General features: G+C 38.5%; 1 protein-coding gene across 1 annotated transcript; it reads right to left on the reverse strand.

Annotated features, from left to right (window-relative positions):
- Positions 1 to 10,067: 10,067 nt before the first annotated feature.
- On the reverse strand, positions 10,068 to 14,210 carry LOC144634104 (ryncolin-2-like). Its single transcript, XM_078493046.1, has 4 exons — positions 13,981 to 14,210; positions 12,697 to 13,792; positions 11,583 to 11,963; positions 10,068 to 11,059 (listed from the first exon to the last, which is right to left on the reverse strand). Exons 2-4 carry the CDS (start codon positions 12,956 to 12,958, stop codon positions 10,800 to 10,802), a joined length of 903 nt encoding a protein of 300 aa, XP_078349172.1. The 5' UTR covers positions 12,959 to 13,792; positions 13,981 to 14,210; the 3' UTR covers positions 10,068 to 10,799.
- Positions 14,211 to 16,040: the final 1,830 nt, after the last annotated feature.

Consider the following 16,040-nt stretch of genomic DNA (forward strand, 5'->3'; position numbering starts at 1 on the left):
GTTTCTCAATCGATAGCAATCGATAATATTTTTTTTTGTGAATTTGATATCGATTGTTATGGATTAAAGATTTGAATCGATATCAATTGGTTATTGATATCGATTGATATACGATTGATTTCCGATATCGACCTTTATCGATTGACTACGCCTGGATTGATAAGAACCTTAAGAATGTTTAAAGGGGCATTATCACCGTGATTTAGTGGCCTGGCCTTGCTAGAACGTAGTGTACTAGTGTTAAAAGACTTGTTAAAAGTGCATGGTGAGGCCGCAGACAGGTAAGAAGAAAGTGACCTAAAACTTGAAAAAGTCCGGCCGACGTTTTCAAGTTTGACAGTGTTACTTGGAAGAAATTCACATAAAAACCATTGATTATGATTTATTTAAACCTTGAGAAATGAATTTAAGCCCTTCTTATATTTCAGTGTAAAGGTTATTTTGTTGATCACTGAGTGTACCCTCGCAGTTCTAACATAGTTAACACAAAAAACTTAGAAAGGACTTAAGGCTTGTTTAAACGAGCAATTGTTATGTGACAATTTTTATTTCCTCGTGTATACGAGGAAAATTGGACACACTTTTATGTGACAAATATATTTGTTGAGAAGCTGGCGTGTAGTTTTCATGTGACAAATAAAAGTTGTCACATAAAAAAAAATGTTCGTGAAGACGACTCGTCGCATAAAATGTGGCAAATATTGCGACAGTGTAATTATGCGGTCCCCAGTGTTCCAATCGCCACACTGGGCACTGCGCTCGCGTATCTCTGTGCGTATCTCATTACTGGCGCAGTTGAAAAATAATTTTCTTGCCATTTATACGATCAAATATATCTGTCACATAAAACTGCCTGTGTAGACCCGGCTTTAGAAGACTTCTCGCAACACACAACGTGTCACTTGTTTTACGATTTTGTTTTAAATCGTGATTTGAATTTCAGCCCCCCCCCCCCCCCCATGTTTGCTTAGAGCATTCATTGTCGCATTTTTCTGCATTTTTAGTTCTTCATTCTTATAACACCAGGGACGCCGTTTACAATTTACATATTTTGCGGAAGAAGGTTACAGAAGTAACCGAGACGTCCAGAGACATTCTTCTTAAGCCAGTGTCAACTTTTTAAGTATTTTAACTCAGTTTTTAAAATATATTCTACTTAAAAACCATTCTACTGAACACCTAACTGAAGCAGTCTAAAACAACAGTATACACGCCACAAAACATTGCTAAAGTTTGACTCAGTTTTGTTACCGTGACAAACCTTTTCCAACCGGGCCGCCAGTTTGGTTTTCCTTCATTTCTTTTATTTCTTCTTTTAGATCGCCTAGTTGTTGTTTCACTTCAGAAAACATGCTCTCGATCTTCTGGTAGTTTGGTCCGGTGTAGAAGCTGTTGTAATTATTGTTGACGTTACACTGCGAAGCTTTCGTCGTGCCGTTGTTATTTTTCGCGGGTTCCGTCTTCAGATTTGAGTTTGCAAGAGCCGCTGCAAAATAACCCAACAGAAAAGCTTGAAAGAAATATTTCATCGCGCCGTTCAGTGGTTGTAAAATTTGTTAATATTGGGAATCAAAAGCTACGAAGAAGAAATGACTGGACAAGAGTCAAAAAACTGTTTGTGCGGATGTGTTGCTTGAGCTTCCAAGCAAGCTTTTTCCCGCGTCTAGTTCTATTTTAGGAGCGTGTTTACATCAGTACACCAATCAAATATCTCCACATTGCTGCAGGACGTCACGGTAACTAGCTTCCGGATATTCATAATTTGGTGTTTTTTTTTTTCTACAACTCTCACCCGTCTTTGCTTGAGATGGCCAAAGATTTTCGATATCGTTTACGGATATACGTCATTTTATCTATTTTTAACAGATACTTTGTTGTTACGCAGTGTTCTCTGCATGCTCAAAGGCGATACATTTCCTTTCAAAAAATACTTGCTTAACAAGACCACTTTTTCCTGAAATCTCAACAGCAACAGTTGAAATACGAAAACGTTTTTGGCTGTAGCCAAAAAAAAGCCGTTATTTCGTTTCAATTTGTGACTCTATCTGAGTACACTTCACGGCTTCTGACTTGAAGGAGTTCACATGTCTAGTAGGCATGCACTATAATTAATACGGGGAGACAATAAACACGGATTTTCATTAAAAATCTCGATATGACGCTACCATTAAAGCGGCTGGGTATCACAAAGCAGTTTGCACTTTGAGTCTAGTGCGTATCGATAATTGAAATAAGAACGAATCTTCATACAGTAGAACCCCGGTAACTCGAACTCTGAAGGGAAACTAAAAGCGGTTCGAGTAAGCGGGGTTTCGAGTTATCGGGGTCGATTGAATATTTAATTTGTCAAGTTAAAAATTGATAGTTTACTGATTTTTCAGCACTTCAGTATACAGTACAGTGCAAATTGATTTCATCTCTTCAGAAACTCAAACACGATCATATTTGGAGTGAAATCTTGCTTTCAAATGCGTGATCTGTTCGTTGCTCTAATCTAAAGGCAACCGTGGCGAGTTGCAAGAACCGGAATTCGAGTTATCGGGGTAAATTTGACCTAAATTTTGATCAAGGGAAACGGAATTTAGTTCGAGTTAACGGGGTTTTCGAGTTTTCCGAGTTCGTGTTAACCGAGTAAAAATGACTGAAAATTGGGGTCAAATCCAAATGGAAGTTTGTTCGAGTTAACGGGGTTGTTCGAGTTATCCGAGTTCGAGTTACCGGGGTTCTACTGTAAATATAGGCGTACTATCATGTATCACGGAGCCTGTTGAATAGCTTCCTAATCATCCTTCTTCCGAAAGATAATTCAATGCTCGTACAAATTGAAATATTCACGGCTTCCAACATCACTAAACCATCTGTTCATACTAGCTCTTTGAACACGTGCGAACGATTTTTTTTCACAAGGCGAAAATGAAAATAAATAATTTTAAATTGAAATGTCGCTAGAAACAATTGTTGATGGTTACTGGAGCATATATCGAAAGTGGCGCTTTCGTTGAGAAATTAGCATATGATTGATTTATTTTAATTTGTCTGATCTGTACATTTTTTCTTCAACGATTCAACCAACCAGGAATTGCTCAAAACGTTTTCTTGCCGCTACAAATGCTACAATTAATTACTCGAAGGCTCTAAAATATGATAGTGTTTTTTTTTAATGATTTTTGTGTTTCTCAAACATCCGTCATATGTATACCGTAAAAATTCCGGATATAAGCCCTCCTGCTTATAAGCCGCCACGTTTATGGCCCATCTACCTGAAAACGAAAAAAATACATCAGATTATGAGCCCTCTCGGATATAAGCCACCCTTTTCCGGATGACAGTACTGAACAGACCTGAACAGGGCTAATGTTGCTTTGTTATGCTTTTTTAAAAATGTATTTCGATCAACACTGCCGTGGCTCGTTTCGAAACTTTTTTTTATTCCGCATATAAGCCCTTCCGGATATAAGCCGGATATAAGTCGGACAGCTCTTGTTTAATTGAAGAAAACATATTTTAAATTTTCTTAGTTATAGATCCAGCGATGAATGCATTGTTGTTGACAGCACACTGGGAATCTTTGGTGGGTGGTTTAGCCGTCAGATTTGAGTTTGCAAGCGCTGCCACGAAATAACCTAACAGAAGAGCTTGGAAAAATATTTCACCTTGAATTGGTTTTTGTAATGTTTGCCGGACCACAAACAACTCCAATTAGTAAATGATTTCAAGACTCCAAATTAAGTTTGTAATATCTTATTTAAGCTTTCAAACAATATCATTTTCCGTGTGTCCAATCCAATTTTTGAAGCTCATCTTTTGCCAATCAAATATCTTTTCCAATTAACTTGTTGAACGCCACTTACAGCTGATGACATAAGCCTGGTTCACTAAACCGTGTGATCGCAAAGATTGCACAGCGAACTGTTTCCACATGATCGCACCTGATCGCAAACGATCGCAGATGTGTGTGATGGTGTTGGATGATGGGATCGATTATCAATATTATGCGATAAATTTAGATCGCAATTGATCGCAGTCGATCGCAATTGTGTTTCCATATGATCTCAACGACCGCAGACGATCAGCAGCGAATAGAACTTGGTTCTATTTTCTGCGATGGTTTGCGATCGTGTGCGATCGATCGCAGACGATGGCAAACGATCGCAAATGCGTGTTTCCATATGATCGCAAATCGCAGAACCTACAATTCTGCGATCATCTGCGATCATATGGAAACCAGGCTATTATACCATAACCAAGAGAATTCTCGCGCGCTGATTGGTCCAAAGTTATGGTCGATGAGAGTATAGACCATGAAAGTGACGTCAGATCACGCCACGCACACGCGCGGGCTAGAAATCTTCAAATGTGTAAGTTTGGTTTCCATAAATGAAAGCAAATTTCATCTTGTTTTGTTTGAATCAAGTACGAATTTGTTTTCGGAAATCAGGATCGGACTACTACTCAGGTGATCTGTCGACAGTAAATGTACCAGGCTTTTGAATTTTTTGTCTAACTGAGAAGGACGGTGCTAACGAACCGACAGCGGACTCAGCGAACTGTCGACGTTTAGTGAACGAGCGCTAACAAGATCTTCAGAAAGAAAAATCATCTTGCTCGATTCTAGTGATAGGCACACGTTCAACGAGAGAAAAAAAGCCAATTGAAATTAATTTGTTGTTCGTTGAATTCTTCTTCATCTTCTTTTGTATCATTGTCGTTTTTACGTGTCGGGAATCTTTACGTCCCCGCTCGCTTTTGTTAAGTAAGCTTACTTGTTCGAGTTTGTTATGGTATAAAACAAATCGACCGAATTTTTCCATGGTCTTCACTCTTATAGACCATAGAAATGACGCCATAAAATGTCCAAAACTTTGCAGTGAAACCACTCGCCTAACGGCTCGTGGTTCCACTCGAGTTTTGAACATTTTCTGACGTCATTTATATGGTCTATAAAAGTGTAAACCATGGAAAAATGTGGTCGATTTGTTAATTATGATTCATTCAAAATATTTCTTTGTTTCTGAGTGGCTTTCGATCCCCGGTTAATTCCAGCTATCCGGCTAGCGCTAACAAAATTTGGAAGAAGGTCCATTTATACGATTATTGACGTCAATCGTCCAATATGAAAAATTAATAGGTCGCATCCTCGTTCCCAAGTATGATTAACCGATCGCAACCTCGCTCCCAAGGATCGCTGACGTCACGCAACTTAACGGCTTTGCTGCCGAGCAGGTTGAAAGCACGAAAATGGCCGCTAGATTTGAGCATTACGAAGAGGTAAAATATTTAAGTTATTAAATAAACAAGGAAAGTCAAAACACGGAAAAAGCAACGAAGAGGAGTCGACATGGATATTGATGATGCGATTCTAAGGAAGTATTCGAACCATCGTATTTATCGGGATTAATCGTTTGGAAATTGTTTTGAGTTTCAAAGTATCGCATACACAAAGAAATGAAGCATTGAGCGGATGATAATAAGTGGTGAAAAGAAGATATTATTTTCTCTTGTTTTCCGTTTGTTCGCCTTACCACGGATTGGTTAATAAAGTCATGGAACGTTTTAAACAAAGAAGAGCAGAATACGTCGCGCTGTTTCGTTGAACCAAGTTAAGTTGGCAAGATTTTTGCTGGCTTATCTGAACACTCCCCACTCAACTACTGGAGAGCGCTAGCCACCATCGCAGTTGTTCTTAGAAAGGAGATTACGCACTCGACTGGACCTGTTAAAACCAGATCTCAGCGTCCAGATAAACAACCGTCAGATAGACCAGTCTGTCGCCAAGGGTGGTTCTGTAACGCGGAATTTTTCCATTGGCCAGAGAGTAATAGCACGAACTTACAATGAAAAATCAAAGTGGGTACCAGGTATTGTGCGTACACAACAAGGACCCCTGTCTTATGAATGGAGATTGGGCCAAACTTACTTTGGCGTCGACACACAGACCAAATCAAAGATTTCAATGTTCCTGTTACAGACAACCATGCACAAGTTATCCAGTCGTTGAATTTTCCGCCCCCAGTAGAGTACCATCAGTTAGCAGCCCACGGAGCCAGGTTGAACATGTTCCTGCTAGAAGATACCCGACCAGGTAGAGGAAGCCCCCAGCTCGACTGGACCTTTGAACATTGAACTGCCCATTTCTAGGGCTTTGACATAATTTGTAGAATAGCATGTTGTGTTGGACTTTTTTTTCCTGGAAACGTTTGGGGTACTAGACTGACTTAAGGGGGAGGAGTTGTAGTGTATTGAGCCAGCGGTTATGAGCATGCGTATTTATGCGCATTCTGTTACCATGTGCTTGTTAAATAAAACCAAATACATGACATCAACTAAATAACACTTAAGAACTGAAAACACCACTACTTTGACTTAACTAGTACTCCGATGCGGCAAAGTCTTGATGGCCGATCGATAGTTTTCAACTGCTTATGTTTTCTTCTTTACGACATCTTGTACTGGTGAAATCCCTTGCGAAGAATTCACTCTAAAAACCTTGAAATCGACAAGGTTTCCATTATCGTGTTCTCATTCTTAACTTTTTTGAAAAACTCTTTCTTTTCTTTGCTTAGTTAAACAAATTAAACGTTCGTGTCGATGCATGCTAACAACAAACGACACGAAACCAAGTTCATTCAGTAAAATAGAAATGGCGCGAATCGTGACGTCATTAACAATATGTCACTCGCAAGAGTGTCATACGGAAAATAAGCCACTCGGGTCCCGGATGGAGCTGCGTATGGAGTCTACGATTGGTTTAGTTTAGGGCTTCCACAGTTGCTCGCACTTTGGCAACTTTCATGTTTCGAGCAACTTTTTCCCCTCGAGCAACTTTTCTCTCTCGAGCAACTTTGCATTAAGCAATTTCCAGACCGAAGATCTCCGAAGATAATCCGAGTGTTGTTCAAAGGCAATACGAACGTTCCGAGATTACGAAGTTGCCGAAGATTCGAGGAACTCTGAAGACGTTCCACCTTTCGGCTCTCTGATAAACATACAAAATCGTCACAACATGACGTCACGAATCATCACGACCAGAGAACAGAAGAATCCCGCAGGCAACGCAAATCACCCAAGGAAAAGCAGAGAAACCGAAGAAGCAGCGTGGATGGAGCACTCGAGCAACATCAGAAGCAACTGTTGGAGCAACTGAGCAACTTGAGAAAACGGGCAACTTTTGGAAATCCGAGCAACTTGTGGAAAGCCCTAGTTTAGTTCCCAGTAAAACACTCTCCTCCATATAATAAAGGTTTGTAACGAAATAGTCGCGTAGAGTGGAAGCGTAGAGTGAAGAGTGGCTTTCTTATAATTTTATTGCTTCATGCTTATAAAAGAGCATGGTAAAATTATAGAAGGGATTGGTTTACAAGGAAAAGCCCAGCCTACCTGCACCCCCAAATCCCCCCACCCTCCCTGAATCTGCCACTGGTATTAAAGGATGGATGCCAGGCATTTGGCTCGTCAAATAAAAACTTGTCTTTGGGTTGCTTTTTCCTCGATTTTGATTTCTACAAAATGCATTTATTAGTTTAGTAATAGTAATTGGACTGAGTGGAATAAAATTCAGGGAGTATACAGACAAGGCTGATCATGGATAACTCTCCTAATTGTATGGCACGGGGTCCGATTACCAATTAATTGCATCAATAGCAAAATTCAAGGCTAGGACGTCTATGAGAACCTTTTTTTGTGTGAAAAGTCAAAGGTAGGTATGTAACATTGGTTGTACAAAGAGTAGGTAAACAGCAAGAAAGAACCCATCTTAGTGCATGTGATTGACGTGAGAATGGCATGGGTGTCCAATTACAAAGTTGTAAGTTGTAATTGGACATCCACGTGATTGTGCACCAATTACCTGACAAATAGGTGTGCACAGAACTAATCAAAATAAAAAAATATTAATGAAGCTAATGAAGTAATAATTTGATCTTGCATCTTTTTGCTTTTGTACATTAATTCCCACGGCATCCAAGATTTTGATAATCAATAACAGTTAATATCAACTGCTAGCCTGACTATTAGATAATCGATAACTTAACAAATCAATCTAAACTTTAACTAGGACAGTGTACGCCTCATGCTTGTAATTGGACAGTGTAATAATAGGACAGTTAAAGCGCCATGCCTGTGTAATTGGACAGTACGCATCATTTTACGCACACCGCATTGTGCGCATTGTGCATTTTGTGGAGTAAGACTTTTACAGCAAGGCGCCCAAATGTGTGACCACTTTTAATTTATTCACATTCTTTCGTGCAGATGTAATCCAATCAAAAGCCGTGGATAGCTTGCAGTTGACTTCTGATTGGATTAAATCTGCACGAAAGAATGTGAATAAATTAAAAGTGGTCACACATTTGGGCGCCTTGCTGCAACCATTTCGCTGCTAAAGTTTGTTTGTTTTCCAAAGTTTGTCAAATTTTTGATTAATTGGTCACAGGGCTTCATTTTGTCCATTACTGTCTGTCATCATATTCGCTTCCATCGCAGTCGTCCAGTTTCTCTATTAATCAAAACTATAACATAATAAGTCGTGTGGCTGGAAGTGTAAGGGGTTTGTGAGGAGGGTGGGGGTAGATAATTAATTCCAATTTCCACCAATATCACATACAGTGACATACTTTAAAGGGGGTCTTCAAACTCCAGCTCACGCCTCGTAATTTTCGAGTATGACGGAATTTTGTTTATCTGTAACTTGATTTTAAGGATCGTACGAAATTTAGTTGTCAATCGGTCTAAATAAAGTAAATTTTAGGAAAAAATATTCAGCTATTGGTATAAGGAAAAAGAATTCGGGGTTTTCCTAACAGGAGATGAACTTATTTACTTCTGATCCATGTAATTTTTATCTTAGCCTTCAAATGAAGTCAGACAATTTCACATTCATTATTTTGGCTTCCATGAGAACACGTTTTTCTTTCCAGTTACACTAAAGACCAGGGCCGTGACTAGCAAGAGGCAAGACGAGGCACTTGCCTCGTCTAGATTTTAAACTAAAATTAAAAACAAAATGATTTTAGTTAGGAAAATAATCTCCATTTGAATGAGATTGACTTTTTCGAAAGAAATACGTTATGAAAATGCTGCAAATAGAGTTTCAGAGATTTAAATTCCGAAAAATGTCTGGGGTGTATTATAAAGACCCCTCTAGTGGCTCGTGCTTTCGACAATCGCAGATTTTGCCTCGTCTGTGCCAAAAGCCTGGCTATGGCTCTGAAGACATTTACTTAATAACCTTTAACTCTTGAAAACTTTCAGTCAACTTATTGACTAATAAAATTTTAATCATAGTTTTAAGCTAGGTGTTTATAAAAAGGAATTACAAAAATATTTATGCTCTTTTGTGAATTAGTAGGATACGTTCAGAATTTGGTAATAACTTTTCTTACGTGTTATGTAAGCTATCAACCCAAAAGCTGCAATCAAATAACAATTGCAACGGCGTCAAAAGGATTTTTTCAATAGCCTTCTATTGTCAAAACTGTAAACCACGAGGCCCTGTTAGGGGTTTTAGGGTAAGGGATAACTCACCAAAATATTTTAGGGATAAGGGATAAATGTTTAAATAATGATAGGGATAAGGTATAACAACACATTAAAAACTCAGTTTTAGGGAAAATAAAAAAACAAAACAATAGGGATTACAGCTTTGGTAATTTCAGGGATAAGGAATAACTGCCCTTAAATTTATTGGGATATGGGATTACCTAAACCCCCCTAACAGGGCCTCAACCATCCACTGAGACCCTCACATTCTGGACAATCTAGTACGTTGTGAATTTGTAAACTTTTTCCTGAAGCTGAAAAATGGCCTGAATGGGGTAAAACTCGCTGGGAAAACGGGATTTGGGACACTGGGACATAGAATCACAAACAAAAAAACAATGGATCTGGACTGGGATTTAGGTAATTTGGAAAACAATAGGCTGGAAAATAGGACTAACACCCACCCCCTCTCCACAACCATCTCCTTCAGGACCCACCTGAGAGATCGCTCAGTACTTTGTATTTGTAAAGAAAAAACGGATGTTGATCACACTTAAACGTCTTAGACAAAAAAGAAAAATTCGGCACAATTCATTTTTCCCCAGTCATTTATTTTAATTAGCACCACAAGCTTACAGAGGCTTATTTCCTTGGCTTGGAACCATTTTCCATTATAGTATATTCCCATTAAAATAGACTTGCAAATTTAACTATTTTTCTTTGATAAAAACATCAGGTTATTTAAAGCTCGAGTCACCTTGAAATATTTTTTGGGGAACTTTGACTAAGGAAAAGTAAAGTTATATAAAGAATCTATAGCTAGTACTAACTTAAAAACTGGGTAATGCGTACTAGCATAAAAGAACCACTGCAAGTAACGTCTGTGATCTTAGACTCTAAAAGATCTCCTTTTAGTTTGTTTTTAACCAGTGAAGTATTTTAAACTAATTTAACGTAACATTAAACTACTTTTAACGACTCAACAAAAAACATTTGTATCTATAGTGATAAAGTGAAATCTTCTAACAGTGCCTAATGCGAGAAAATATTAACTACATAAAACCTTCCATTCGCAGACTTTGAAGTTAAACGAATATGTCTTCTCGTCCCCACACTTTACTGACTGTGCAGTATCTTATGATTCTTAATAACTCCCCTATAATTATGTCTATATATCACCCCTTCTTTGAATGTTGCAAGTTCACGAGTGAAATTAACAAATATTCTCTAGTTGTTAAAAACGGCACCAAGGAAACGTGTACAGCAGAAGCACCCTTAATTTTTTGGATATGTTTGCCTTTCTAAGTATCCGACACTGAATCTTAGAAGTCCTTTGGACGAATCTTCATCTCGGACCTCTTGAAAGATTCACTGTTATTTTTCCAGTAGTACCATTGCATTCCTTGACCACTCTCTTTGCCATTGAGGTACAAACCATTGAGGTTTGAGTAAGCGCAAACCTTGTACCACCAGGCGCCTTTACGACCCAAGGCACAGCTGCCGGATGACCAGTCATCATTATCGCGATCTTTGGTGGAAAATGCTGAGCCACGATGATAAGAAAGAGAATCACCAGCAGTGCCTGAATAAGAAGAAAAAACCAGCTTTTCGTTCAGATAGAGATGATATAGTGATTTAATGGAAGAAGAAATATCAAGTCCCTTACTACTCTGATAAAACGATGGTATTGTAAGCCTGGATTTTCTATTCTGACTTATTAGCAACTGTTTTCAGACACAACTGTAATTATCCTCTTTCTCCCTGATTATTCGATTTTGTTTTGCTTAAGATAAGAGATCAATACGATAAACAACTACACTCTTTCGGTTTATCAAAAGACTCTCACTTATTGTTAATTAATGACTATAAAGACAGCTTGGTATTCTTTTTTATGTATTGACCGAAAGCGAAAAACAAAATCAACCTTCATCGTTGGTAACTGCCAACAGAAGTTAGAACATTAACTACGTTATTCAACACACCTTTCAGTTTTCTTTTGGGGAAGATAACGTGTTAACATGCCACTCAGTAAATATGATTGTAATAGAATACAATATATTGTGCAGTTGCTGATTTTATTTATAAAATAACAGAGGCAAGGTCACCTGAATAACTTCCCAAATTCAGCTGATATTTCGCCCTTTCACTTGTCACTGAAAATGAGCTGTACTCTGCAAATGTTGTTTTACCATGGATGTCTTCCAAGTCAACGCGAAGCTTGTTACTTCTGCTTACAGTCAGGCGGTGAATCTTGTCGAGTCCGAGCCAAAACTCGCCGTTCAGATTTCCGAAGCCTCGTTTGTAGTCATCCCAAGCGCGGAAGAAATCTACAGAGCCATCCCGTCTCTTCTGAAACACCGTCCATCCTCCACCGGCTGTTTTCTGATCACAGAAGACTTCATATTCTCCCAAACCATCAGGATCGATTTTGTACACTCCACTGATCTTGTCACCGGACTGGTAAACTTCGGCACAGTTCTTGTAAACTGCAAATTGTACAGTACGTAAGAAGCAAAAGTTAAACTATTTGATCAGTAACATGTTTTCATATTGAATTATTTATTTAATTTCCCTCACTGTGACGATTAGTGTTCTTCTTTGACCTACATTAACACGAAAAAAAGCTTTTGGGCTATTTTTGATTCTTTAACAATCTATTTTTTTTTCGTTTAAATGCTGAGAAAGAGACCTGTCAGAAGCAGTAAAAATAAATTCAAAAATAATCGCTTGAAATAAATCGATGTTTAAAAAATAACTTCAGGAAGGAGAACATTCTTTTTAATGAGAAATTGAATTAACGAAGGACCAGTAAAATGGGAACTCTAAACAAAAAATTCTTTTGGCTGAGTTATCATTTTTAAATGCAAGGACGGTTTTGGGCGGATGTAGCCTGCGTAGCTGGCGGTATTGTTGGGTTTATAAGTGCTCACTAGCTGAGCGGCGAAGCCGCGACTACGAGCGGCACAGCCGCGAGTGGCGTGGGGAGGAGGAGTTGAAATACCATTATTTTCAGTTTCCAGCTTCTCCTCCCCAAGCCACTCGCGGCTGCGCCGCTCGTTGTCGCGGCTTCGCCGCTTGCTGGTGGGCGCTTTAATACCCAGCGAACAAATCGAATCTTAGTGCACCAGATCGCCAGGAGCCGATCAAGTTAGCGCCATTTCTGTCTGATTTAATACATTTACAACAACCGGCAAAGTTTTTAAAAATTGTGTTACAAACCTTTTTCACCAGGGCCGCCAGTTTTGTTTCCCTTCATTTCCCTGATTTCTTCTTTGAGTTCGGCCAGCTCTTGCTTAACTTCAGAAAACATATTTTCGATCTTCTTGGAGTTTGGTCCGGCGTAGAAATTGTTGTTATTGACATAGCACTGCGAAGTTTTCTTCGTATCGTTGTTAGTTTTTGCTGGTTTTGACGTCAGATTTGAATTGGCAAATGCCGCTACGAAATAACCCAACAAAACAGCTTGGAAGAAATATTTCATCGTGGATCGATGTTTGTCAGTAAACTGATTTCTTACAACTGATGCGGCATCAAAAGCTCGAAAGAACAGAATGGAACACTATACCTCTTTAGTGATATATGTTGCTTGGGCTTCCGAGCAAGATTTTACTTGTCTTCAATTCTATTTTTATAGAAGGGCAGCTTTCCACCAATCACATAACCCCACATTTACTAACAACGCAAACAAGCTTGTATCAGACTTCCGTTATGCCACTAGACGCGATATTAATATGCGTTGCGAACAAACCCCGGGGAACAAACCGCATCGGTAAATAGTGACTTTAAACGTTATATTTTTCATGTAGCGTTTGAACTGGGCCGCCAATTCGTTTCACCTTTCTGCTTTTTCACCATAAAAACAATTTGTTTGCCATATTTTTATTTTAATTATGACGCGTACACTGTCGTCCCATTTTGTTAATCACTCGTATGATTACAGACCGAATTGGACTCCACTCAGTCCAATTACCATTATTTATACATTCAGACGCAACCTTAACAGTAGACATAAACAAGCGGCCGTCAAATGCGTTTTCTGTAGCGGTATTTTCCACATCAGACAAAAGAAAAAGGCTTCAGAGAAAAGGCTATTTCTCGTTTTGGTCCTTTGTCTAACAATTCGATCTAAAGAGCCGTTCCTGGTAGACGCCCGTTGGATAACCTGCTCTTCAGTCCAAATGAAGAATGTAGCATGTCTATTCAATCCCAATGCGCGTCTTTAATGAAAATGTACTGAAATATAACAAGAAGTTTAAGGCTTCCTTGTAAAATGCTTTGTAAAGCTCTATGAATGCAGCAATGCAGCGTCTTTTTTCTAACTACCTTATTATAGGAAATTAACGATAAATTATATTAACGCGAATTTTAAAAAATTGCGTTAATTTTATGTATGTTAACTTTTTTACTATAAGCATTTGACCAGAACTTTTCCTAAATTCGTGTTAATTTTATTACGCCTAAATTTTGTTCGCGTTGTTAAAATGCCTCGTTATATTCCTATACTAAGGTAACATCCCTCTAGTTCCCAGTATGAAATAAGCGCTCGCGCGCTAAATTTATTGGATCAATCATGGTAAATATATAAGCCACTGTTTTGCGATCAGTTTCTTTAGAAAATTCTGACTTCTCATTAATGTCCCATCATTATAGTGTTCCACTACTGGATAGTAATTCTCAGTTGAATTCTTTAATGCATTCGGTCTTGGAAGGGTCACGCGAGCATTCGATTTAGCAGTGTGCGAAGCGTAGCCTGAGAGCGGGACGGCTGTACACAGGCTACGTGAAGCGCGGACCAACGGGATTAGCTTAGAGTCCGCGCGAGCACGGACTCGTACGCGTGCCAGTGTCCGGGGCTTAAAGCTGAAGGAGCTCAAAAAATAATTGGGCGCCAGACAATAGGGACCGACACGCGACTAGAGCGAGAAGACACGCGTGGCAGATAGAAAGAGCGGCTGCGAGAGAGTGTTGAGACCCACCAAAAAAAATGAATAGTATTAATTTTTTTTTTACTCGCTATGACGAACGTTTGTTGTTCAGATGCAAACTGATTAATTTGTCACTTCCTACTCAAGCACCAGTCAGGCGAGCACCCCTGTCATTTAAGCTAGTCACGCAAGTGTCAGGGTAACGCAAATGCGCCAATGAATTTCTATTTTTACGCCACTAAGACCAGTAATAGTTATTATAGGTTTGTGCCGAAATTAGTTTATGTTCTCTTCACCTATTTATCTTCTTTGGATAACGACAAGTCTAAATTGCAGCCCAAGCCAAGCACACAGTACAGCACATAGTATAGCATTACCTGTTCACAGGCTAGCCAGATCAGTGATTAATCTGGGGGGACCAAAGGGCAGAGTGAAAAGTGGCTTGCTTATAATTGTATTGCTTTTTTGTGCTATAAAAGAACAAAAATGGGAAAGGTAAAATTATAGTAGGGATTGGTTTACAAGGAAAAGCCCCCACACTTCCTGGATCTGCTACTAGTAATATAATCTTCTAACTTTATTATGATTTTTTTTTGCTATGAGAAGATTATTGTTAAAAAAAAAATCCACAATTTTAATTTCTACAAATATGTATTTATAAGTTTAGCATTAATAATTGGACTGAGTAGAAAAAATATACAGATAGTTAAGTGAGATAAGTAATTTAAGCATGATTAGTCCCTGAATTGCTTGACATGAGGTCTATTACTTGCATGGTAACTGTATCAATAGCAAATTTCCAGGTCAGGAATTCGAAGTCTATTGGAGCCTCTTTTGTGCGAAAAAGTCAAAGGTGTGTTCAAGTGGTTGTACAAACAGTAGGCAAATGGCAAAAAAGAACCCATCTAAGTGCATGTGATTGATGTGAGAATGGCATAGGTGTCCAATTACAGGTATCCAATTACAAAGTTGTAAGTTGTAACATGACTGTGCCCCAATTATATGACAAACAGATATGCGCAGAACCAATCAATATCAAAAATTTTGTTATAATTTCGATTTATAAAGCTAATGATGTAATAATTGGATTTACAAACAGTAGGCAAATAGCAAAAAAGAACCCATCTTAGTGCATGTGATTGATGTGAGAATGACATAGGTATCCAATTACAAAGTTGTAAGTTGTAACATGACTGTGCCCCAATTACGTGACAAACAGATATGCGCAGAACCAATCCATATCAAAAATTTTGTTATAATTATGATTTATAAAGCTAATGATGTAATAATTGGATTTTGCATCTTTTTGCTTTTGTAAATTAATCCCCAGGGCATCCAAGATTGTTATAATCGATACCAATCAATATCAACTGCTATCCTGCTATCAGTATGCATTCACTATTTCCCCAGGTATAATTACTTCATGATATATTTACTCAGGTACATCAATACGTACTGTCAGATATAGTGTTGCAGACATTTTTGTACTAATAAATATAGTATAGTATTGGATATAGTGGCAGCCTCTTGCCTCCCCTTCCAAACCAACAACAACGTTGACAATGACAAAACATTGCTTAGATCACAGTGACTTAAAATGTTTCTTCCTTCTTTCAATGGTTTTAAATCAGGTGTTAC

The sequence above is a fragment of the Oculina patagonica genome, chromosome 1 (genome assembly GCF_052425735.1).
Source record: "Oculina patagonica isolate OP01 chromosome 1, crgOcupat, whole genome shotgun sequence".
Lineage (NCBI taxonomy): Eukaryota > Metazoa > Cnidaria > Anthozoa > Scleractinia > Oculinidae > Oculina > Oculina patagonica.

What these genes read in the sequence shown, in the direction of transcription:
- LOC144634104 (XM_078493046.1), bottom strand. Translation starts at nt 12,958, where the DNA reads ATGAAATATTTCTTCCAAGCTGTTTTGTTGGGTTATTTCGTAGCGGCA. An exon ending in TGGCGGCCCTGGTGAAAAAG is followed by an intron (nt 11,964 to 12,696) that starts GTTTGTAACACA and finishes TACAATTTGCAG; the next exon opens with TTTACAAGAACTGTGCCGAA. An exon ending in GAATTTGGGAAGTTATTCAG is followed by an intron (nt 11,060 to 11,582) that starts GTGACCTTGCCT and finishes CTTCTTATTCAG; the next exon opens with GCACTGCTGGTGATTCTCTT.